The sequence below is a fragment of the Strigops habroptila genome, chromosome 3 (genome assembly GCF_004027225.2).
Source record: "Strigops habroptila isolate Jane chromosome 3, bStrHab1.2.pri, whole genome shotgun sequence".
Taxonomy (NCBI): domain Eukaryota; kingdom Metazoa; phylum Chordata; class Aves; order Psittaciformes; family Psittacidae; genus Strigops; species Strigops habroptila.
Window position 1 is genome coordinate 84282062 of NC_044279.2, and position 24685 is coordinate 84306746.

General features: G+C 40.4%; 1 protein-coding gene across 3 annotated transcripts; it reads left to right on the forward strand.

The window, feature by feature from the left end:
- The first annotated feature begins 4549 nt into the window (after window positions 1-4549).
- Window positions 4550-23253, forward strand: QRFPR (pyroglutamylated RFamide peptide receptor). Of its 3 annotated transcripts, none has more exons than XM_030480382.1 (7): window positions 4550-5120; window positions 16496-16654; window positions 17225-17286; window positions 18082-18317; window positions 19962-20059; window positions 22011-22458; window positions 22684-23253. In XM_030480382.1, the coding sequence occupies exons 1-6, from the start codon at window positions 4781-4783 to the stop codon at window positions 22412-22414; spliced, it is 1299 nt and encodes a 432-aa protein (XP_030336242.1). In that variant the 5' UTR covers window positions 4550-4780; the 3' UTR covers window positions 22415-22458; window positions 22684-23253. The 3 variants fall into 3 exon arrangements, with proteins under 3 accessions (XP_030336242.1, XP_030336244.1, XP_030336245.1); XM_030480384.1 differs by having other exon boundaries at window positions 22011-22234; XM_030480385.1 differs by lacking the exon at window positions 22684-23253 and adding an exon at window positions 19815-19905 and having other exon boundaries at window positions 20015-20059; window positions 22011-22099.
- The last annotated feature ends 1432 nt before the right edge of the window (window positions 23254-24685 follow it).

Consider the following 24685-nt stretch of genomic DNA (forward strand, 5'->3'; position numbering starts at 1 on the left):
TGCGTTCTGGAGACGCAGGCTGTGCAGCATGCCACTGGGACACACACTGGTGGATTTGTGGTTTTCCTCTTCAGAAACAGCACTAGTGAGGTCAGGCTTCCCTGGCTTAAACAGAGAGACTCATGCCTGTAGCAGTTCTTGTTTAATTGCTGTATCAAATATGACTACCAAACTGTATGGGGCTGTAAGGTTTGTCTCTCTCACACACCCATGTGTGTGCATCGTACATTAGTATCACTGACAGCTGGGGCTGGGTTATAAAACTAAGCAGAAGTCACTGTATCTAGAGGTGTGCATGAACCCAACCATGGAGACATAAGACTCCACAAGAATAAAGATTTTCAGCCAGCAGTATTTATCAGCAGTCACACAGTACGAGACAAAACATCTCAGAGTTAGCCCATGCACTAGGTTAAATGTAATTTATTTTCTCTTCAACCATTCAAACATACTTTGCAGCTGTATGTAACTCTAGATATTGATGCTTTTCTTAATAAGTATTGCTTTGTGGAAGCTGCCTATTGTCACAAGCAATGGAAAGTAAAGCATGCATGAAGAAGAGGAGACAGTAGCCATAAATTGGTATATGCTGATCAGACCATCCTTGAGCTGTATCCTTAGTTACCGACTAAGATTCTAGTCCAATTAGCATCGAGTTTTCCTTTATCTAAGAGAATTTATGGTTTGTTTCTCTAAATGTATAAAACGATGTAAGCCTAAAGATGAGGATTTAGCCTCAGTGCTCTCCCAAAACATGTAATAATAATAAACAGCAAATGCTCTTAACTAAATTTGTTTCAGAAACTGCTTTGACAATCTTAATAGCTACTTTATTTTTGACTTAACCTAAAATTACCTAATGATGATGGTAAGCTGTTCCATTCCTTTGAAGCATGATCCTAAAAGCTGTGTTACTAAAATGGATCAGAGGTGAGTGCATCCCCAATGTATCTACCAAAGGATCCAAGGCTACTTAGGTTTACTAGTAATTGGTTGCAGTGGCTGTAAAGGATCTAAGGCCACTGAGGTTTACTAGTTGTTAGTTGCAGTGGCTGTTTAAAAGCTGGTAATGTGCATCTGAAAGGAATCATCTTTTCCAAAGTCTTTTAAAATGTCAAGGGGAGTGAAAGAGGAAGAAGAAAGTGATTCTTTCTGTTAGTAGTTTTGTCCTCTATTTCTTTTGCCTGAAGTAGACGATATGAGTAGAAATTTGGAAGGAAAAAAGGTTTGTTTTAAAATTTCTGGTTTAGGATTACACAGTATGTGCTTTCTCAGCATTCAAAATGCCTGCTGTTCACAGTTTTTACAAACTTCATTCTCAGTTTACAAAATTTATGCAAAACTATGTATGCACATTTTTTGTTGTTGGCTTTATTTTTTCACAGCAGCCATACAGAGATCTTATTGCTATCAAAAGAGAAAAAAAAAACCCAGTGCAATTATAGCTTATTTTAGCTTTGTAAGAGAAAAGGTTACAAACTGACTGGCAGTATTTTTCAGTCTGCAGAAAATTCACTGTCACTTATGAATGAGAAGAGAGTCTCATACTGACGAATCACCTAGGCAAAAAAAACTACCATATGGTGGCATGGAGAAATGAGGGGTTTTGACAGAGTGCAATCCGATACAACTCATATTTCACCACTCTTCTTGCTTATCGGTCTGTAGGTTTGTGACAAAAGAATATATAATTTCTTTGAAGTCAAAGTAAAATTACTGGCAAAGCCAAGACTTGATCTGTGTTCAGGTTAAAAGGTTGTTTCACTGGGATTCTAGATACAGAGGTAAAATGTTTCTAGCCATTTAAGTAGTAGAAAGCTTCTTTTTTGCAGTTGAGAATAATGAAAAATGCACTGTTTTTTATAGTCAAGTATTTGTTAGAATATTTTGGGTTTTTCAAACCCTGTTTTGTATTTACGAACACATCAGTTTCAGAAATAATAACCAGGGGAATAAAGAAGTGACTTGTGGTTTTTTATTATCTATCTGGGTGTGTACAGGCTAATAATAGTCCTTTTTTTATAGCATCCTACAGCTTCCCAAATTTAGAAGAGTGATTAATTTATTAAGTATTACGTAAAGATCATGTAATGGCATGACCTATGTCCCACTGACATAAATATCAAAACTCCATAGACTTCAATGGAAACAGAAGTGGATTTGGATAAAAGATATTGAAAATCATCATTAAAAACTGGAAAAAAGTAATGCAGGAGAATACCAGATATGCACGTGTATATATATATATTTTGGCAAGTGAGGCAACAATGAAGTTGATCAAACATACAAAGTAAAAAAGTCAATTAAGGAACAAGAAACCTGTTTGTTTCAAAAGCCTGTTTCCTACCTCTTCTGTTAAGAACCAGGGCAGGACTGCCTCCTTATACCCCCCTCATGCCCCTGCCTCTCTTTGCAGTTCTAGAGAAAACTCGTTTGCACAGCGGGTCATTTTACTGAAGGTGTGGATGATGGTGGGGAGAGTCAGGGCAGCCTCATATTGCTTTGCTTTGCAGACTGCAGGAACCAGCAAGAGCCGATGGCAGCCGGGGGTGCAGGATAAGGCAGGACGCTAGTTGCCTGCCCTGAAAAGAAGAGACACTTTTCCCTACCTACCAATCATTTGTAGCCCAGGGAAGCAAAGAAGTCATTTAATTAGGTTCAGCAGGTTTTAGATGAGGTTACCTTTTGTAACACAACCCTTTTAACTCCAAATATAATTTTATTCAGGTCAAGGAGCTGGGTAATACAATTACTAGTGATTCGCCATATCGCTTGTATGATGTCCATGCTGCTACTGCTTCAGCCAAAAGGATTGATAGTACTTACAGAGAATGCGTTTCTGCAAATCCTACATTTATCTTCACCGTGTAGGTAAATATTCAAGACAAATGTTATTTTAAAATTACCTGCATCATGCCTTACTTTGCATGCAAAACCAAGTAAATCTGCAGCAGATGTAATAGCACACTTCCATAGCCTCCAGCCTGGAGATTTGTTTATATTACGCAGATTAACCATTCAGACATTTTTCATTTTTAATGTTGCTTGATTACTTGTAGCGAGCATCACAGTAAGAAAACAAGGATAGATGCAAAACAAATGTCCATGTTAACCATAAACCCTGATTATTTCCAGTATTTAGGTGTGAGTTTGTTCCTGTTTAAGTTCCTGATAGACTTGGATGATTTTGCAATGAATAACACAACACTGTGGTCCATGATGACAGAGACTGGCCTTCTCATTTGGCCCTTCTTTATTTGTAATATGAATGAAATCTGCTGAAATGTGTCTAGACTTAATTCTCTTTTATACTTGATACAGGTAGAGACACATATCCAGGGCAAGGAGCACCCTTTCTATACAGAATTAATTTGGCAGCATTTTCCCAGGTGATTTTGTTTCCTTGTGAAACATTTATCACCGTGAGGAGATAGAAGTGTTGCCAGAACAGTTTTCTGTATTGCTATAGCCTCCTCTGGATCCTTTCTGATAATTTATAGCGTTTCTGATTAAAAAGTAATCATACGGTACAAGGGGGATATATCTGCACAAGTGAGAAAGCCATACTGGGCAATTTAAAACCGGTTGGAAGGCAAATCAATGCATATATTCAACTTGACCTCTCCATTATTATTCACATTTAAACTGCCGTAGCATTTTCTCTGAAGTGCTGGAACTGTCCAAAGAAGGGCAATGAAACTGATGAAGGGTCTAGAGAACAAATTTTATGGGGAGTGGCTGAGGGCTGTTTAACCTGGAGTAAAGGAGGCTTGGGGAAGACCTTATCGCTCTCTACAGCTGCCTAAAAGGAAGCTGTAGCAAGGTGGGAGTTGCTCTCTTCTCCCAAGTAATGAGCCATAGTAAAGGAGGAAATGGCTTCAAGTTGTGCCAGGAGAGTTTTGGATTGGGTGTTAGGAAAAAATTTCTTCACCAAAGGGTTGTCAAGCATTGGCACAGGCTGCCCAGGGAAGTGGTGGAGTCACCATTCCTGGAGGTATTTGAAAGACATGTAGATGAGGCCCTCAGTGATACAGTCTAGTGGTGGACTTGGCAGTGCTGGGTTAGCAGTTGGACTTGATGATCTTAAAGGTCTTTTCCAACCTAAACGAGTCTATGATTCTATAAAATCCCCCTACGCCTCGTTTGGGCTGGGCACAGAGAAGCAGCAGTATGACCTGCTATGGATGGCACGAGTACCCCTTCAGGGAGACAGCCATATACCTGCCTGGTACATCTCTCAGTCAGATCCAAACGCGACGAGTGGTTGGCTTGGTAGATTCTGCTCCCACCTTGAGCATTTCGAGCCTCCGCTGGGGAGACATGGGCAGGGAATGACACCCGGCTGCCGCAGGGCTCAGCACGGGGAGCCGGGGCACCGCGAAGCCCCGGCTCACGGCCGCCCCGCTCCACGACGGCGGGGCCGGGGCGGGCCCGCGCTGCGCGCTCATTGGCTGCTGCCCCGCCCGGGGCCCGCGCTGTGCGCTGATTGGCTGCGGGGAGCCCCCCGCCTGGGGCCGGCGGCCCCGCCACGGTAGTCGGTGGAGGCTGCGGGTGGTGGTGCCGCCGCCTCGGGGAGCTGGTCGTGCGGGCGCCCTGTTCCCCGCGGGCTCTGCGCGCCTCTGCCTCCGCTTCTCCGCACTCCTTCCCGCGCCGGGTCTGGTCCGGTAGCGCTGCTTCGCCCCTCTCCCCGGCAGAGCGCCGGAGGGGTGGCGGTCCGGCGATGGAGGGGCGCGGGCGGCAGCGCTGAGGAGGCTGAGGAGGGAGTGGGGGGGACGGCACCATGCGTTCCCTGAACATCACCCCGGAGCAGTTCGCGCAGCTGCTGCGGGACAACAATGTGACGCGGGAGCAGTTCATCGCCCTCTACGGGCTGCAGCCGCTGGTGTACATCCCGGAGCTGCCGGGGCGCACCAAGGTGGCCTTCGTCCTCATCTGTGTGCTCATCTTCGCCCTGGCGCTCTTCGGCAACTGCCTGGTGCTCTATGTGGTGACCCGCAGCAAAGCCATGAGGACAGTCACCAACATCTTCATCTGCTCCTTGGCGCTCAGCGACCTCCTCATCGCCTTCTTTTGCGTCCCCTTCACCATGCTGCAGAACATCTCCTCCAACTGGCTCGGCGGTGGGTGCCGGGGACGAGGCAGGCAGTCCCGGGCTGTTCAGGGTTCGGCAGGAGCTGGCGGGGCGGGCGGTGGGATTTTGTGGCCAGCGCCACCACCGGAGACCCCGCTCTCGCTGATTCCCGCCGCCTGTGAGGGCGCCAAGGGGGTGCGGGCTGAGCGCGGGGCGCACTCGGCCGCCGAGTCCCGCCCTGAGGGCAGCGTTGTTTCCGCGCTGCCCTGCGGAGCTCTTCGTGCTCGCACGGGGCTTGAACTCCTCGGTAAGAACTTGGGACGCTGGTCGCGTTCAGGCGTTCCTAGTCTTTTACCTCAGGACAGGGCGCTCTCTCCAGGCGTGTCGGTCGGTAACCTCGGCCCGCCGTCGGCTGCTTTTCCGCAGAGTTAAATAAGGGCTACACCGCTCCCTCAGGTTATGTTAAAACCAGGGTGTTTTCATGCTTGCATTCGTAAAAAGTTGCGGTACATGTGCGAGAAACGAGATGTGTGCGGTGCTGATGAGGTAGTCTTGCACTTGATTTTTTTTTTCTCTTTAAGTAATGAAATCTGTCTGGTAAGTGAAATATCAGCCTTCATTCAGTTTAAGTTCCTCTGACAGAAGTCGACTCTCAGAGCCAGACCTCCTCAACCTTTTGTGAGGAAAAAAAGTTGCATGGAAAAGATTGCATCCTTGGAGAAACAGGGGAGTGAGAGAACGTGCAGAATTTGTGTTGAAATAATGTATGATTTTCGAGATATGCATGTATCTTGAGAATTATGTTGTATTCCTGTTGGTGCAAGGGACCTTTGGGCCTCTCTGATGCCTATTAATTACTTTTTTCTTTTTTTTAATTCATCCCGGTTCCAAAGTAGTGAAGTAACAGAAAGACAAAGGTGAAGTAATACTGCAAATGGCATTTATCTTCCTTTCCTTGGTCTTGAAAAAGCGTTTGACAGTTATAAGTGGAAAAATAGAAGGGATGATCTTGCAACAAGTTGCAGACAACATCTTGTACAATCACAAATTGAAATATTTTTCAGAATATCTCAATATGAACAGAAAAGATGTTCATAAAGTGACACAGTTATATTTCAATTTCTAAGGCTTCTATTGCTGGGAGACAGTGAAGGTTACATTCAGAACATGGAGATTTAATTCCAGTACATCCCACAGACTAGAAATCAGGATGGGATTTGACAGGTCAGAGGAGACTTGAAACAGCGCACAAATACCTAACCTAATGAGAAACGGGCTTTAATTTTGCCTGAAAACCAGGAACTTTCTTGGAGAAGTGGTGAATATAAAACTCCAGAGGCTATTGATAGTAAGGGCAGCTGTTTTATTTGCTTATTAGCTGTCTTTGGGGAAGGTAACCACTGTTTTAAGACAGTACCAGTGTCAAGACCCAAATCTAACAAGGATGTAAATTAAAATAATGGAGCAAATTGATAGCTATACTTCTGCACCTTCCTTCTGACTACTGTAGTTCCAGAATTCCTTTCTTAAAGGAGAATACAGCAGAACGTTCGTGATGGCATCAAGAGGTCCCACATAATGGGGAGAGGACTGAGTTGAGTTGCTTTCCTGTAAAGAGGTGAGATTCTTCTCAGTTGTAAGGCCTCTGATTCTTCTCACACCTGGTCTGTCAGCTTGACCACACAGCTGGCCAAAATCAACTCAAAGTTGGGTGGCATGAAGCATCCACCTGAGGTGAATTACAGCAGATACAGCACAGGCATGTGGAATAGTATGGGGAAAGTATGTATGTTTCCATTTACCCTTGGTTGCTGAGGATGCTTGACAAAAACCTAAAAGTAGTGAGTGTAAAAGGTATAGTATACGTGCATCAAATATCTCCAGGTACTCAGTAATTGGTTACTTTAAAGTATACTTACTGTTTAGTGGGTTTTAGTGTACTATTTGTCTATCCTGCTGTGCTAGGCCATCTTCAATACAAGGGGGTCTATAGGTCAAATTGACTTTGATAGCAGCCTTTATTGTCCTGGTAAGATAATTAGCTTTAACACAGTATTGGGAGGCCATAATAAATAATGTAATTGATGGGTGTTACCCTTCACTGGTGGTGGTGGTTGTGAAGTAAAATTCAGGAAAACCAATGAGGTGTAAACTGATGGTGTCCCAAGGGTATGTGGTTTCTGAGGCTTACATTGTGAAGCGTTACATGGTAATTACAGTTATACTGCAAATGAGAGCCTGCCAGTCTGGGAGGAGTCTTTTTCTTGCTAGCTTTACTGCTTTAATTTGCCTTTGGCCATTTATTTTGTAGTAAAAAAGCTTATTCTCATCCACCTTAATGCAACATCTCTGAGCAGTGCCAGTTCCAACCCTTTTAAGAAAAAGGTAATTTGACTATGTGAGAAATCCCTGCTGGAAAAAGTGGTGCATTCTGAGACACTTTACGCTAGAAATACATTTGGGTTTCTGAGCATTTACTTTATATCTTGGTATATTTGCACTTGCATAACTAAAGCATTTTTACTAGGTGGTGTGAACTGAGATGTGTATGCTTTGTACTTGTCTTTGATTTGGAACTGGTTCTTTATTTCCACGCTTGTATGTGTGTGCATTTCTCTTCCCCTTCAGAGACCGGTAGCAGAATGGTAGAGATGAGGGGAAAACTGCAGATGCTCTAGGCTGTTGAGGCAGAACATGAAAATACAAGAAAAGCCACAGTTTCAGAGTAGCTGTTACCTTTTAAAACAGTATGGGATGCTGTTAGAAAGGACTGACTACCATTTTGGTCCCTCTAAAGTGATGGGTTAGGGAACCCCAAAGGGTTCCAGGTGTGCATAATTTCCAGTAGGACTCCAAGGAGAATGTTGGTAGCTGGTGATGTAAAATAATTCAAATTGTGGATGGTAAAGTGGCTCCTCTAATAGATAGGGTTTGTCAGAATTCTTTAGAAACTGCATTACACTTATCAGAACTTTTGACAGAGGTGGGAAAAACTAAAGCACAGGCATGGCTTTTTCCACAGTATGTTCATTAGTACATCTTAACTTCACTTACAATTTAGTAACTGCAGTTCCAAGAACCTGAATGTGTGCCTCACTTTGCCTGGTGATTATGCAGCATTAACGGCGATCAGCGAGCTCTACATAGGCAGCACCATATTGACCAAAAGCGGGCAAATCGGTCTCACTTTTGATTCTCTGGTCTCTTAAGAACCTGTATAGCCGTGTGAAACTGTAATAGTGACAGTTTACGATTTAATTTCTGAATTTATGCTTTGAACTAAAATCTCTAGGGGGACTTTAATGAAAATCCTGCAAGCTAATCTTTTTGTAATGTGGAATATACTGTGGAAAGAAGTGAAAATTTTGGCTTTGACATAAATGATCACTAGGATTATATTTTTTGGTAAGAGGAAGATAAAATGGGAACTTGAGTAAGGGGTAAATTGATGCATACAGCAAAGGCAGTCTTGGTGTAAAATGAAGCAGTTGAGGGTTTACTCTCATATCATAGGTAGGAGGCAGCAGTAGTGGTCTCATTGGCATACTGATGGCAGCAATTACTGATGAATTTGGGCTTTTGTCTCTGGGCCAAATATTACAAGAGCTGCTTTATTTTCTGCCACTGCTTAGTTAGCTGAGTAACAGCATTATCTTTACAGAACTTCCTGCAGCGACTGGAGATTTAATGTAGCCTAGCAGAATAACCCTGCCAAAAGATAAGGGCAAAACATGAGATTAGGGTAGATTTAGGACTATGCTACACCTTTCTCATGAATTTTGCATCTTATCAGTTGGAGTATGTATTCTCAAGACAGGTGTCAGATAGTAGCTTTTCCTGTCACTTAGAGGACTGAGTCATCTGAGGCACTACAGAACACACAGCAGAATTTGAGGTGCTTTTGCATATCTTGTCTGGCTTCCAGCTGCCACTCAGGAGAGGAGTGAGTCTTCTGTACATTGCTGTCATATCTGGTGCTCCTTGGCATGGCAGTTTCTTCTTCTCTAAAGGCTTAGTTGAAAACCAAGTGGCATCTTCTACCCAGTTGAGTATTTAGAGTGCTTTCTGTTCTTTAACAAACATCTTGTGTCAAGCAGTGTGTTGCCTTACTTAAAACTTTCCTGTATGAGAATGCATAAACATTCCATTCTGAGGGACTAAGCCTAAATCTTAGCGATGGAAATCACTTGGCCGTTTATGTCTGATATTCTTGGATATCTCGTAAGTTCTTCAGTGAGACATGAGGAACTTCTTCACTCTAACTCGATTCTGGAATGTTCCTTAATACTGAAGAATTTGCTCAAACTGCTGACATGCTATTAAGGTTAATACTGTACGGTAAAGCTGGACATGAGAGATCCAGTTATTAGGATTTCTTGTTTTTATACTTTTATTTCCAACTTTCCAATTTAAGTTGTCTGGGCTTGCTGTAAAGCGGGTTAGGGACACAAGAGCACTCGTCATTTGCCTCCCGCAGTGTGAGAGGTTGTGTCTTGGGATTGATCTGCTTTCGGTAGGAGGGTGATTTTGTAGTTCTATCTGTATTGGTGAAATCATGCCTTATTTTTCATTCTCCATGCCCTGCTATTGTGTTTTTTGGAGTACTTGCTTATGAGTAGAGGTAGGAGTAAAATTCTGTATGAAGATGCTTTGAGAAAGGATTATACAGTAAATACCTCAGTAAAGGAAGTAATAGGCTGGGGTTTTTTTGTATGTAATGTATTGGCAGGGTGTTCTGCTGAAAAGCAGCAAAACAATGCTGACAAAAGGAAACTTATGTATTTGCATATTCAGCATAAGGAATTTCTTACTGCAAGTTGTGCATATCACTCGTTAGTGTATGTATTAAACACAGTAACTGCTGTGAGGTGTTTGCTTCTGCATTAATCAGGCAAAGGAATAAACAAGTTTTAGGATGCATATTGATTGGTTACTGCTTCAAGTGAGGTGATAGAAATTTCTTGGTAGAAATACCTGGCATTTTCTGCCTTGCATTGAATGAATCAGGAAAGTGCTTGCCGTGTCCTGTTTTGCTCCCTGTTAGCAAATCTCTCTCTTGAGATTGGGATCTTTAACCTGTATCTCTGAAAAACAAAAAACCAACCAACCAACCCACCTGTACTGCTAGTTCCTACCACAGTTGTAGACAGTAGTTTACTGAAGTAGTTTTGTGTTCTAGTAGCAGTGCTTTGCTGCACAGCTATCTTGCAGCTTTGCATGTTTGTGTTTGGTTTTGCTCATTGATTGCTGCATTTGGAAATAATCTGCTGATCCAAGTTAGCCTGAAGACTGATACACATTTCAGTGGCTTTGTAATCCTGTGGGCAGAGAAGCTGCATGTGAGCCTTGGAGGGAAGTGGGAAAGAGCATAGGCAGTTAGGAATACCTTGGTCAACTAGCCCAAGGTGTGGACCACACTTTGAAATTGCAGGATGAAGGGAATGATGTGGACTTTATCTTGCATCAGTAAATATACTATAGGCTATTTGAGGTCTATGGCCTAATGGCATGGGCTTGTGCCATGCAATTTTATCTCAGCTGCTCTAGTTGACCATAAACAGACTTAAACTACCACAGGTCTACTATCAAGTGCTATACTCATGCCTTTTTCTGGGCAGACATATGTATAATCTTGTTTATCCTCTATAGGTAACACGTGAGACATTTGTGCATCGTGGATGGTAAACTACTAAGGATGCAAAATGCCTGTATACCCCAAAATCGATATAAAACAGTGCATTGCCCAGGTGTGAAAGACCCTTGAAGATATTATCTATATGATGATGACTGACTTGTGTTCTGCCCTGAAGTGACAAAATACAAGAAAACTTACCTGGCTTGCGTCAAGTGGGCTGGAGATAACTGGTTTACAGGCTGTGATAAAGATCTTGGTGCAAGGGCTTGGATCAACAATGTTGTAACAGACGCAGGAGCAATTTAACTTTTATCAGATAATACTTTTAGGATTTTGCCTTTGTTACCCTAATAAGAGAAAACCTGAGCTTTCAAATGGGTGATGAAATGGCTAAATCGTAGTTACAGGCGCAACATGTGATAATGAAGGCATGAAGAATCGTTTAAGGGAGTACCATTTACAATTGCAGCCTTCTGAATGTGTTATCCATGGGGAAAACTAAGCATTGCTTGAATAATCTATGCAGTTTTTAGCAGTGCATAAGGAATACCTCTGGGAACCTCTTGGCTTCTTGAAAAAGAGAAGCAATTAGTTATTTTCATCCCAGTATTCCTCTGGAAATTATTTTCTGTCCCAATCAGAAATGGTGAGTATTAAATGCTGCAGTGCTGTCTTCACTGACAATCTATTGGAGGTGTTTGCTGAAAGCCCTGTCTTGTAGAAAGTTAAACCTCTTGGTACATGGGATGTAAGTAGAAAATGAGTGGGCAAAAAAGGAGATAATTTTTTCAGCAAGTCTTTCCAAGAAAAAAAATAATTTGAAACAGCCTTTAGAAAATACTTGAAAAATGTTAATCAGGTTCTGATTTAAGCATATTATTAGATGCCTAAAACTGTATCATGGCTTGCAAAAGAACTGAAGCAAAATTCTATTCTGAAAGATTCAGTGTAGCCACAGCCAAAAAAAAAAAAGAATCAGAATCTGAGAAATCAAGTTTTCCCAGTGCTTTGTTTTAGCAGGAGAAGGTTTCAGTGCTGGGATCATCTCGGAATGCTTAATGTCCTAGAGCTGTGTTTCTCTCTGCATTTGGAGGAGTGACATAGGTGTTAGTGTTTTGCGCAGTATAGTATAAACATGTCACAGGTGTCTCCAAGACCTGGAATAAGCCTCACTGTGTGTTTGGCATCGGGAAGCTAACAGTAGCACCCTTTTTTCCCCAAGCTCCATCTATTTAGAGTTTGGTTCATTTGATGTTTGTTAATGAGCTCAGGTAGCTGGTGCCCGCACAAGTTTTAGAGTCAGGCTCAAGAATTTAAACTTCAGTTGAAGTGAGGATCTATCCAGGCTTTTCATATGAATAAACAACTAAATGTTGGTGGCTGTCAGTGGTTACATTAATCCTGTATTTTTATCATAGTGTCCCCATTCTGATTTAGGGGCAAGGGGAATGCCTTTTCTTCTAAAAGTGGCTGATTAACTTAAGGATTGGATGCATATAAGCAGGCAGTGGAAGAGGAATTTCGCTTTGGAAGTCACTCTCACTTTTTAATCGTGAATGTTGTATTTGCCCGGTGATCTCTCATTGTGAAGTCTGAGAGAAGGAATCTAATTTGAGTCAATTTACAGTAATACCAGGGGAGCAGGGTAGTCCATGTAAAGTGACTTACCTTCTGAGAGCGGGCAACAAGGAGTGGGAGCACAAGCATGTATTGGGGGGCTGTATCTGCTAAATCCTGCTGGAATTGCATATTCTGCTTTTTTTGCCTGTTCGTCCTCCCTGCTTTTATTGCACTTCTGTTCATCACAAGAAGCAGCAAATAATGATTTTTATTTTGTTTTCAATGATTTAAAGGCTGTAGGGACTTAAGATAAAGAATTAGTAATAACAGAACAAGATGGTTTTGCTTGGGGGGGAAAAGTGGATGATCGAGCTTCTCAAATTCTTTCACTTGACACTGAAGGTGGCTTGAGTAATCAGTGATTTAAATCAGCAGCTAAGACATATTGGTTTATATAAATTTTAATGTTGCTTGGAATCTACACTTGATAGCTATTTTTCTAGAAAGGGGTGGTTGTTTGCCAGTTAATGATTAAAAATGAGGTGTCTAAATACAGGTCTTCTACAAAACAGACTACTTTTTGATGAGAGGATACTTTAAAAATATGCGTGTACTATGTTATTTTCCCTTAGGGAAACTTAATCACTGTTTTATAATGTAATCTATTATGTGGCTGTCATTTAATAACTTTTGTGAAGTTGTTGGGGCAGTTGCAGTGTAACTGAAGCGCAGAAGCACAGCATGGTTTTCAGCAGTTACCTACCCGTAGGCAGTGAATATACTGTTGTATCAGATTAATTTGAAGCAAGAAGATCTCATCCTGTCTTAAGTCATTTTTTTCTTCATAGTTTTGAAGAAGAGTGCGTGCTTCCCTGCTGCTTAATTGTCTTTCTCATCTTTGAGTGACAGGTATCTCTAATTGTTTTCTTCCATATCACTGGCTACTTGCCTCTTCTGATCTGATGTTTACAATTTGGGGTGTCGTTTTCTTGACAGTTGCTGTAGGTTTATGTTGGTGATTGGTCTGTCTCAAGAGAGCTTTTAAACATTATTTCTAAAAATTTGTTTTAAACCCTTCTTTTTCAGAGTTACTTCAATGTGTATAGAGCCAGGAAACACTTCATGTTCCCTCCCTTCCTCCATTCTTTGGCAAAGGCTTTCTTTACCCAAATCGTGATTAGCTTAATGACTCCAAAACCACTATAAGGACTCAGATTTAAATAATCTCGACTGACACTGACCGAAGTTGGCTTTTGTTCTTTACTTTTGTGTCTTTCTCTTTCATCTGACTGTCCTCTTTAGATAGTATCTGAAATTATGTTTTGAAGAATTATTTAGAAAGAAATAAATAATAAAGTAAGTAGAAAATAAAATAATAAAATGAAGCCATTCAATTGTTTTTATCATGATGATGAAAAGCAAATCCATTCTTCTTTTCAGATTGGTTGTGAGATACAGAACTTCATTGTATGCTTAATCTAATGTTGATTTATAGCTAAGTGTCATGATGAGAACATAGTATCTGATACAATTAAATGAAGTATCTAACAGTCATGTCAGTGAATGGGAAGAAAATGTGAATAATACTAGCTGTTAAACCATGTTGTTTCCAAACCATCTTCTAAACAGCTACATTTTAATTAGCTTGATCAGGAAAACAAAGCATAAACTCATGTATTCCCTCAAAATCTCCTATTACACTGTGATAAATCCAAACACAAACATGTGAAAACTAATTTGACATGTTTTTAATGTGTCACACAGTTGTTTTTTGCATCTCAGTCTTAGTTTAATTTCACTATCTAAACTATGCTGTAGTAGCATAATTTGTTGTGGGTTTTTTCCCCTGCTAAAATGTAACATGTCTTGCTTATAGTAAAAAATTGTCGTCTTTTCTCAATTTTTCCAGAAGGGACTTTCAGCTAACAGGCACTTGAGAATGGGGTTGCATCGGTTTCTTTTTGCTGCAGGTGAACCTTAGATTGTACAAATGGGTTAAATATGAAGTGAAATGTGCATGCGTTATTGGGTCAGGGAGTAGACATAAGTACCTGTTTCTCTAATAGGGAGTATGCAAGTTAGCAGGTATTGTGGTTTGTGTGGTTTTTGTTTGTTTTGTTTTGATGGTTTGTTGTGGGTTTTTTTGTTTTGTTTTGGTTGGGCATGGGGGGGGTGTGTGGTTTGTTTTTAGTTTGTTGATTTTTGTATTTGGTTTGTTTATTTGTTTTTTGTTTTGTTTTTCAGGGGAGGGGGCTTGACTGATGAAAATCCATAAGTTTTCTAGTGAGTGAGTTCTTCCTCCCCAGGTGCAGTACCCTACACTTGCCGTTGTTAAACCTCATTGGGTTTCTCTGCCCAAATCTCCAGCCTATCATTGGCAAACTTGCTAAGGTACACTCTAGCCCTTCACCTAGGTCATTGATAAATAAGTTGAACAAGACTGGACATGGTATCGATCCCTGGGGAACACCACTGACCACAGGCCTCTGAACTCTGCCATTCAGCCCGTTCGCAATCCACCTCACTGTCCATTCATGTAACCCACATTTCCTAAGCTTACCAATGAGGATGTTATGGGATAATTTAATAAGATACTGGCTGTGTTTCATAAGGGTTTTACTCTGTGCTTGCTGAAGCCAAGGAAGAAGTGGAAGAAAGTTTATAGTATAAATTGCAGTTGATAAAAGATGTCAAGATGTCTTGCTCTCTTTCTGGCACCCTTGAAAAATACATGTTAGGTGAGAAACAGACATGCAGCCCAGTGCTGCTGCTTCCACACAGCTCCTACTGAGCATGCTAAGATCTCATTCAAGTAGCTTGAAATTGGGCTGCATGGGGTATTTTTATTCTGTTTTAAATCTGATCTGCGTGCACATTTGTGGTGTTGCTGGTGTTGGATATGTACTTGAAGGATACTTGACTTCCATCCTTTGCCTCTTGCCCTCTCCTTCTCCTTTTTGGAGCCACAGAAAAAGCAATTTTTTGTACAGCTAGAATTGATAAGACCAGTAGCAAACCAATTCCTTCTTTAAGCTACAGTGGCTTTTAGCCCACCCTAGCAGATGGAGGTTTCCCTTGTTCTATTCATGGAGGGCAGGATTAAGTTTTGATAGTTTCTTGTTTCCTTTTTTTAATTTGTTTTAAATGCTTTTTTTGCTTAAGGTGGCTGTAGCATCTTAAAACTTGAGTTACAATTGGAGCAGATATTCCTTTGGCTGATTTGAGTTTACGGTTTATATCTGGGTAAGGTGTAATTAATGGTGAAATTAAGGGAAATAACCCCAGCTGTTGCTGAATTGAATATATGATACTGAACTTTAAGAATGTGAGGGAACTGTGAGAATGTGAGATGCAAAATCATCGCAGGGTCAGAAAATGAGTCAATGAGAAGTTGGTTGGGAAAGGTGTTAGCATAACATTTTTGAGAGAATAAATTACACCACAGTTTGAAAGATGGCTTGGACTTGAGGATGAGTAATGGAGAGTGACTACTATGTTAAGAATTGAATATGTACTTTTGGGAAGTTACAGCAGCAGTGAAAGATGAGGATTTGTGGTAGCTGTGCATAAATACAGTAGGAACCTATACAGCTGTGAAAATGCAGTCAGGAAACTGCATTTAATTTGAACAGCGTATTAACATAATGTATTAATTGGGAAAGAGGGAGACTTGGAGAACAGAAAGATGAAGAAGATGATACACCTCTTATGATATGCCTCTTAGAGGACTCCCATATATATCACTTGGCATAATGATGCATCAAGTACGAAGAGAGTGGTGTTTAAATGAGCAGAAGGAATGTATTTGTGGCAGCAGAAAAGGTAAACTTTTAAACCGGTAATGCTAATACCTACATAAAACTGGAGACTAATCTGCCAAGATGAAAGGTAATAAATATCCCTGTAATTTGATATATTTGAAAATAGGTGATGGAAGACTTGGCCAAAAGTGAAATAGGAATAAGTGTCAGATTGACACAGGGCAAGCAAATGGGTCATTAGAAGTCTTGGTTTTGCAGACAGTGTGTACAGTGGAAGAATGACTACTAAGAGCTGCATTTGATAGCACCCTTGAATAGCTTCAAGGGTGACTTGGCAGTTCAACTGATAAAATACATCTAAGCATCTTAGTCTGTTTTTGCACAATAACATTTTAATAATGAGGTCTGGTATTAATAGCTTTTTCATGAGCTGCAACAGTAGCATACCTTACTTTCTGACTATTGCAGGTGCCTTCACTTGCAAGATGGTACCATTTGTTCAATCCACTGCCATTGTAACTGAGATTCTTACCATGACCTGCATTGCTGTGGAAAGACACCAGGGAATTGTGCATCCACTAAAAATGAAGTGGCAGTACACCAATAAAAGAGCTTTCACGATGCTTGGTAAGATTTTAAGTACCTTCAGTAATCATGTGTGTAGAGAAACAATCTTCAGCGTGGCTGGTGTAGATGGCATGGCAGAACAAGAGGCACAGATACGACCAGTGAATCAGAGATAGACTTAATGATAAGTTTGGTGACATGTATAAAATGGCTCAAGGATAGTGCCTATAGGTACAGTTATGTGTAGTAATTACTAGCCAAAACCCTGACAATAGACTTGGAATCTGGTCAAAAGATTGACTTAACCAAGACTCTGATAAACCTTCGGCAGCTGTTGTGGTCCTTCCATTGTAACACAAAGAGAATATGTAATCCTGCTCATGCAAATTAAGTTGCCTTTACACCTGAATGCCAGTAAATGAAGGTATATCAAGAGAAAGAAAACTGGTAACAAAAGAGCATGCTGTTATTTCTTGATGTGAATGGTGACTGATGTATGCCTCATATAAAACTGTGCTTTATTTAAATTGTCTACTTTGCCTGACTTCTTAAAGATGAAGCTATTAAACTGTTTGTTCCAAAACTTATGCTGCTTGTTGTACGAAGTATTAAAAATATATTTGTTTACAGGCATAGTCTGGTTGCTGGCACTTGTTGTTGGGTCACCTATGTGGCATGTGCAGCGGCTTGAGGTATGTTAGGTGAAATGGGAATTTACATTTGAAAAGCAGTCCTTGCTGGATCTTTTTGTACCTTCAGCAATGAAACTGAATAAACTCCTAAGAAATTAGTACAATAAAAGAAGTGGAGCTGTTGTTCTGTGTGCCAGCATGACAGAGGCTAAGGATTAGCACTTGCATGCACTGGGAGAAGGACTGCCAGCAGGGACTAGTCATGTCTACCCTCCCCAGTTATTTTGAAGAGCGGTAATTAGATCTGTGAATTCCACTGGGGCTTCCTTTCAGTTTATAGGTGCACTGGCACACAGCAGTGTAGGACTTAGATGACTGTTTGAGGATGATACAGCATTCTGTGAGATTTGGAAGAACTGTGCCTAGTTTAAAATGCCCATTATAGTTTAAGGAGTTACCATACACTTTTGGTGGGGGTGGGAGGGAAAGGCCTGTCAGAATCTGCTGCTCGTGAGTCTGAATTTTAACAAATTTGTTTTATTTAAGTGACTAATACGTGAGGTTTCTGTGTACACATCTATACCTGCAAAACATGTAGCCAAGGTCTCCTTTGAAAGTCTTCATTTAAAAAAAAAAAAGGAAGTTCAGAGGAGGGGGCATTTCCTGACTTCTCTCTGTCAACTTGAACCAACCAATATTTCATGTGGAAAAGTGCCTGGGAGAATTTCGTCACTTTGAAAAGTCTCTCTGTTTAATGTTGGTTGTTGTATTAAGAGCAAGGAATATTTTAATGTGCTTGGTTTTTACACTTGGGGTGAATACTGTAGTGACTTATCTCCCTTACACCTGTTACAGGTTAAATATGACTTTCTATATGAAAAGGTGTATGTTTGTTGCTTGGAAGAATGGGCCAGTCCGATTTACCAGAAGATATATACAACCTTTATTCTTGTCATACTCTTCCTTCTTCCACTGATGTTGATGCTCTTTTTGTACACTAAAATTGGCTATGAACTCTGGATTAAGAAACGAGTAGGAGATGCTTCAGTTCTTCAAACCATTCATGGGAGTGAAATGTCTAAAATATCAAGGTTTGTAAAGTAAAATTCACTTGGAACTTTTACTTCTGAAAAGCTTTGGGTTGTGTTTTTGGTGTGGGTTGTGGTTGCTTTTTGGTGGGGTTTGTTTTTCCCCCCTGGCAGTTCTGAAAAGGAATGCAGAAAAGAGAAAAAAAAAAGGAAAAAGCTGTCTGTCTGTTGGGAAGTCTACAAGCATAGACCAGTTTTCTAAGGCTGGCTAGTCATTTAACGCTTAGGTACCCTATTTAAGGCAACCTAAATAGATTGTTTTCTTCAAAGTATAGTGTAGGCACATCTTGGAAGTCAAGCTCTTTCGATAGATCTCATATTATACAGTGTGAAATGCTTGTTTTTAGAACATAGGGTTCGTGAGTTAGAACATGACTTGGGGAAATTGCTGCTACGTGGTCCTTATATGTTATTTGGAAAGTTCCTTATATAACTCTGAGACTGTGAACACCTCTTTACGATCTTATTGTAACTTAAATTGGGGAAAAAAATCAGAATTCAAAAGCTACTTTGTTACAGTTGAACTTCATACAGCTTCCAAAGAGTTGTGAGTGTTCTCAGATGTTTGCATGAGATTATCCAGATGGTAATGCTCTGACAAGTTATGAAAATCAATGATTACCAACTTTGCTATATAGCAGTAAATATGGGTTACACTTAAGACTGCCTCATGTTTTTCCCTTCCATTTGGCAAATTGATCTGTTGCCTAAATTCTTAATGGTTCTGCTCATTGAGGAGAGTATCACCTTAAGTATTGACTGTAGGAAGAATACTGACAAGCAGCTTAAAGATCAATGATTTCTTAGATATTTGTCTAACAAAGTGCCTAAGGAAGCTGACCATCACAAATCACAAGTGATGGAGGGTGCAACCTCACAGGAGTTAAGGGGTCATGTAATTTTTGGGCTGCTACTCACATTATTTTCACAAAGCAGGGAGTAGATCCTGTAACTGCTACCAGTCAAGTGCTGCTTATTTAGCTCAAGCGAGAGATCCATCTTGGGATCTATAAAGGTAGTTATATGAATTATATATCCGTTTGGGGATGACAGTAAATTCATGTATACCTTGAGTTTGTGAGATGTTACAGTGGAGGCAGGGAGTGTGTTTCTAGCTCTTATTCTAGCACTTCACCTACCAGCAAAGGTTGAATGTTGCAGGTGCAGTTTCCCTCACTCTCTGTCAAATTCTCTGTGTAATCAGGTGCTGTAGGTATGGTCAGTGCCCTCAGATCTATGAAGGAACTCTTATTTTTTGAGCTGTTAATGGAATTTCATGGTTTTGGTTTTGTTCTTTTAATTAATTTTTCTTGGTTTTTGTTTTTCCCCATCTCTTACTATTGGAGTCGCATGTGCTTGAATAGAGTGAAAATGCCTTGCAAGTTACACTCATGTCACTGCTTGCTGCAGCTGCCAAGTGTATTGCTTTCCCAAAAGAGAGAAATAAAAGGTGTTAATTGATGTACTACATTTATACGATGCTGCATTTTTTTGTTTCAGAGGGAGCTGTGTACTTCCGAGCATTCTTCCAGGGTTTTGTTTGCATCTGCAACCATCAGAACATATTTACAGATCTAATTTGGAGACACATGTAACTACCAGTCAGTTCTTAGTGATTCAGTATGGAATGTCTTGATGCAATTTCAGGAAGAAGAAGCGAGCAATTGTTATGATGGTGATGGTGGTGTTTCTCTTTGCAGTCTGTTGGGCCCCTTTCCATGTGATTCACATGATGATAGAATACAGTGAGTATCTGCCATGTGTCATACAACTTAGCTTGTATTTGTGGGATTTTTTTTTTTTTGCTTGTTTGCTTTTTGTTTTCTTGTTTTTTAATAATGGAACTACAGGTTGTGAAAAGCTGGTGCTACTGGAGCACTCAGCTATAGGATACCTTTGGCTAGCAAACTTTAATGTTGTGTTTATAAATCCCAGATCTGTCTTGTAATAGAGATACATAGCCAACAACACAAGAAATACTCTCAAATCTGTAATAGACAGATCTGCAATGCTCATGGAAAAAATGAGTACATTTAAAAAACTTTATTGTGGAATCATCGAATCTTTTAGCTTGGAAAAGACATTTAACGTAGTGTTTGGGAGATACCTTATATCAGAGATAAACTTGTCTCGGCCACATCTCTTCTTCCCTGCTGTGCGAATTAAAAACAAACACGCACACAAAACCCCTAACAGAGATGGGTTTGCAGCAAGACAGAAAAATAATCTTCATGAACTTTGTTGCAGGCTGAGTGGGAGGGAATCCAAGCTCTCTACCAGCTCTTTTAGAATGTAAGCCCTTTAGAAAGAAGATTGTCATTGCCTCTGAATTTGTACAGCACCTAATCCAGTCCTGAAAAGGAGATTTTCTAGGTCTTATAAGACGCAAGAAAAAGCAAGACTTGACTATTAGGATGGTGAGCATATCTGTAGATTTTTTTTCTTTGTATGTCAGTCATGCCACCCTCATCTGCTGAAAGGTCAAAAGCACTTGACTAGAAGCTAGAAGTTATTTCCAATTATAAAACTTCTTGAACAGGTAACTTTTTAATTCAAAGTCAATTTTAATTTAACATGTGAAGATTTCTATTTGCATCCACTGCCATACTGCTCTGAGTGAAACTTATGAAATATTTATCCCTTCACTTGCCCCGTTTTTAATGAGGTAGACATATTGGAAATATAAATATTGGGCATCGTAGTGATAATACCCAACAAATCCAGTTGAGCTTTTTCACTGGTCTTGACTGGATACTTAGCTTGGAAGTGCATATAACACTTATTATCTTTGCTCTTTGCCCAATTCTCTGGGGACTTGCCATGTTCATCTCCTGTATCCTGAATGGGTAGTGGGATAGCAAGTGGGACTACGCAGCAGGCTACATGTAGGAGCAAGAGGAAGTTTGCAGTAGGTGTTGTACTTCACTTGCCAAAGGCAGCAACTATTTCTTCATCTTCTGTCACAAATAAGGTTGTAGTAGCTAAATCACTGGTCCTGCAGCCAGTCAGCTAAACCAAATGATGCTTATGCCTGGGCAGAATCAGAAGTGCAGAAGCTGTAACTATTGAAATTGTCTGGATTGTCTCATGTTAAGGTTGCCCATAACACTTCATGAACTGTTTGCTCTCGTTTTCATTGCTGATTTCAGAAATTATTTCAGGTGCTGCAAGGCCTTTGTTTTACTTGCCATATAAACCAGAGTTTGGTTGTCAAGTTTTGGAATTCAAGTGCGAGATATGACCAAGATAATGCATTTTTTTGCTTCCATGAGCTGATCTGTGACAGCACAGAGAAAGAAGCCGTGTGGTTAGTGATAAGACAAGGATTGGTATTAAAATACTTATGCATTTTTATATGGACATGAAACTTGGAGCTGGAAGAACAACTTGAATAAATGAGGCCTATGCTTTGCAGACTGGAAGCTTTCAATTGCTTGGCTATTGGGCAAGTTTTTTGGCTCATTAATTGCCTCTTTTGAATGTCTCTGTCGTTATTTACATGTGCACAAAGCAGGGCTAGGTGGTGGATTAGATTGTGATTTTCCTTGCTGATAAAACCCTATTGCTAGTATTAAGAACCTCCTGCAAGGTCTTTTGTTGACTTTAAATGAAAGCTTCTAATGCCAGACTGGATATAATTAGGCTAAATAGACATTAATGCCATTCAGTGCTTACAGCATATTTCCTTCTTTCCAGGTAATTTTGAAAAGGAATATGACGATGTGACAGTCAAAATGATCTTTGCAATTGTTCAGATTATAGGATTCTTCAATTCTATTTGCAACCCCATTGTGTACGCTTTCATGAATGAAAACTTCAAGAAAAATTTTTTGTCTGCCATCTGCTTCTGCATTGTCAAAGAAAGCGCATCACCCACCAGGAAACTTGGCAACTCGGGGATTACCATGAGGCGGCAGAAGGCAAGCGTTTCTCAGAGAGACCCCAAGGACTCGGATGAGGCCAGGAGGGAGGCATTCAGCGATAGCAACATTGAAGTCAAGTTCTGTGATCAGCCTGCTTCGAAAAGGCATTTGAAAAGGCACTTTGCCTTATTCAGCTCTGAGATCACTGTGCATTCTGCATTGGGAAATGGACAGTAGGATCACCAGGGTTTTGAGAATGGGAAAAGCATTCTTTTTATATGGTAACTTTCAATAAGCCATTAAAAATAGTTTTCTAATTTGCATGCAGAAATGAGGGGTGGAGAATATTTTGTGGATTATTCTAATGTTGGGATAATGGTTGAGGAAATTATATATTATATAAGGATGAGTAAAACATTTGAAAACAATATCGCCATATGATTTCCAGGAAAAAATCCTACTTTTCTTCCTAAGCTAATATAAGTCTTGTTTGCCCCCTGCTTTAGGTAAATCAAACAACTATTGCTTGCTCAGTTTATTCCTGCGTCTGGATGCTGGTACACTGCTGGAGCATGGACAGCTGAATGCCAGAAGAGAGGAACTACAGAGAGTGTGTGCATATTTTTTGGACAGCTTGGAAATTTGACATGTGTCTAATACTGTAAGATGTGCTCTCTGCAGCTCTGAGAACTGGGAAGCTTCAGCTACGACTTCAGGAAAAATGCAGACTGAGATGCAATTCTATTTTGGGGAAAAAAAAAAATAATAAGAAAAATATGGAAGAGCCATCCAGAATGTGACTCTGAAGAGATTAAGATTTAAACATTGCGTGTATCACTGAACTCTCCAACTGTGTTCAGATTTTGTTATCTGGAAGCATATTAGCAATTAACAATGCATGCATTATTAATGCGCTGTTTTTACAGGTTAATTCTTGGGTACAAATTTAAATGCGGGTCTACTGTCCTGTAAACTGCATTGTTATGCTGCAAAATGTGGAAGCTGAAAAAGTGCTGTACAAGAGCATGTACATGTTGGAGGTGTGGTCTGTAGAGTAAACACTGAATTTAATTTACCATCCTGCTTGGATATGTGTCTTATGAGTTGAAAATGTGGTGTTGACATTTTCTGGAGGGTTATAAGGGCCAGATCCAGAGCCTGCTAGGTCTCTACAGAGGACTTTAAACTGAGTATCAGTCTTCGATTGGCCACTTCTCTGAAGACATGCACAAATTTTTCTGTCTCCACCATCTTCAAAGTGGATTAATTACTGCCAAAGAAGAGAGCCGGTGTTCTGTTATTTTTAGGGTTCACAGTAAATTACAGGGTTGAAATGCATATGCATTCTAAACGTGTTTGCTCTCAATGGGTCAAACTGAAAAATTGTGAAAGAGTGCTTACAGTTGTGGGACTGGGGAAAAGTGTGACCTAGGATGGTGCACTGTGATCTGATTCCATAAATGATGTTGTGAAATACATCGTTCGCAACTCCAGCGGAGGTTAGGTTGCATCCTTTAATGGCCTGTGAAGTGTTGGTGCTCTCTTCTGTCATCCCTTGCCTTACCTAAAGCACATTGGTGCTCTCTTGGCGGTAAATTTTAGGGTTCTTTCACATTGCTACTTTATACTTCATTGTAAATGGAAACTGAGTATAAATTATCCTTGTATAAATCGAAAGTAATCTGATCCTTCTCTGATGTTTACAACTTTCCATTTGATAAGGGATTCTGAGGCTGGTTTGTGACATACTTTTTATTTACATATATATTATTGACAGTGTATATGATATACTCCCATGTGATGACAGGGGAAGATTCTTGACTTGTCCAGACAGCCAGCAATCGAGAGCACTCCTATTACTGTATTAGACAAATATTATTGTATTAGATAAAATAACAGTTTTGGAGAGCTATGTCTGGGTAAAACAGCATGAATGAGGTCAGTGATTAAATTCCAGTCCTGTTACAGGTGCCAGCTGTTACTGTAGTCCTGAGAGATGTGGTTTAAAGGACTTCACAGAATAAGGTGAGAGAAGGAGGGAAAAAAACCTTCCAGTCTCTTGGTAGGAGAGAAGTGGTAAATGTTTCATCACGAATATATGTGGCTATGGTTAGATTAAATATAAACCAAACTACTAAAGACAGTTCTTGTACTGTCCTGAATAGTAACTATATTTTTTGTGGGTTTTTGATGCAGTAGTTTTCTCAGAGCCAGGTAATCTTATGAGAAGTCCTAGCTGCAGGGAATAGAAAAACCTTTATTGGCTTAAGCGGAACCAACATTTTGTCCATATTTTTTTGTTTTTGTTTTTAATCTGTCAGAGGTTCAGCTTTGATTTAACAAACAAAACAAATTGTTCTATTGAATCGGGTCAATTTTCAGTCCAGGCTAGTAGCCTGTCTCTTGCAATGGCTCATATCATGTGTTTCTGAGAGTGTGGCTGTAACTGAGTACTTCAGACTAGTGAAAGCTAGCACTCCTGTGGAAAGCAGAGTCCTGCTGCTTCCC

Coding starts and splice junctions, on each gene's coding strand:
- QRFPR (XM_030480382.1), top strand. CDS start 4,781: ATGCGTTCCCTGAACATCACCCCGGAGCAGTTCGCGCAGCTGCTGCGG. Junction 16,655..17,224: donor AAGAGCTTTCACGATGCTTG/GTAAGATTTTAA, acceptor ATTTGTTTACAG/GCATAGTCTGGTTGCTGGCA. Junction 17,287..18,081: donor GGCATGTGCAGCGGCTTGAG/GTATGTTAGGTG, acceptor CACCTGTTACAG/GTTAAATATGACTTTCTATA.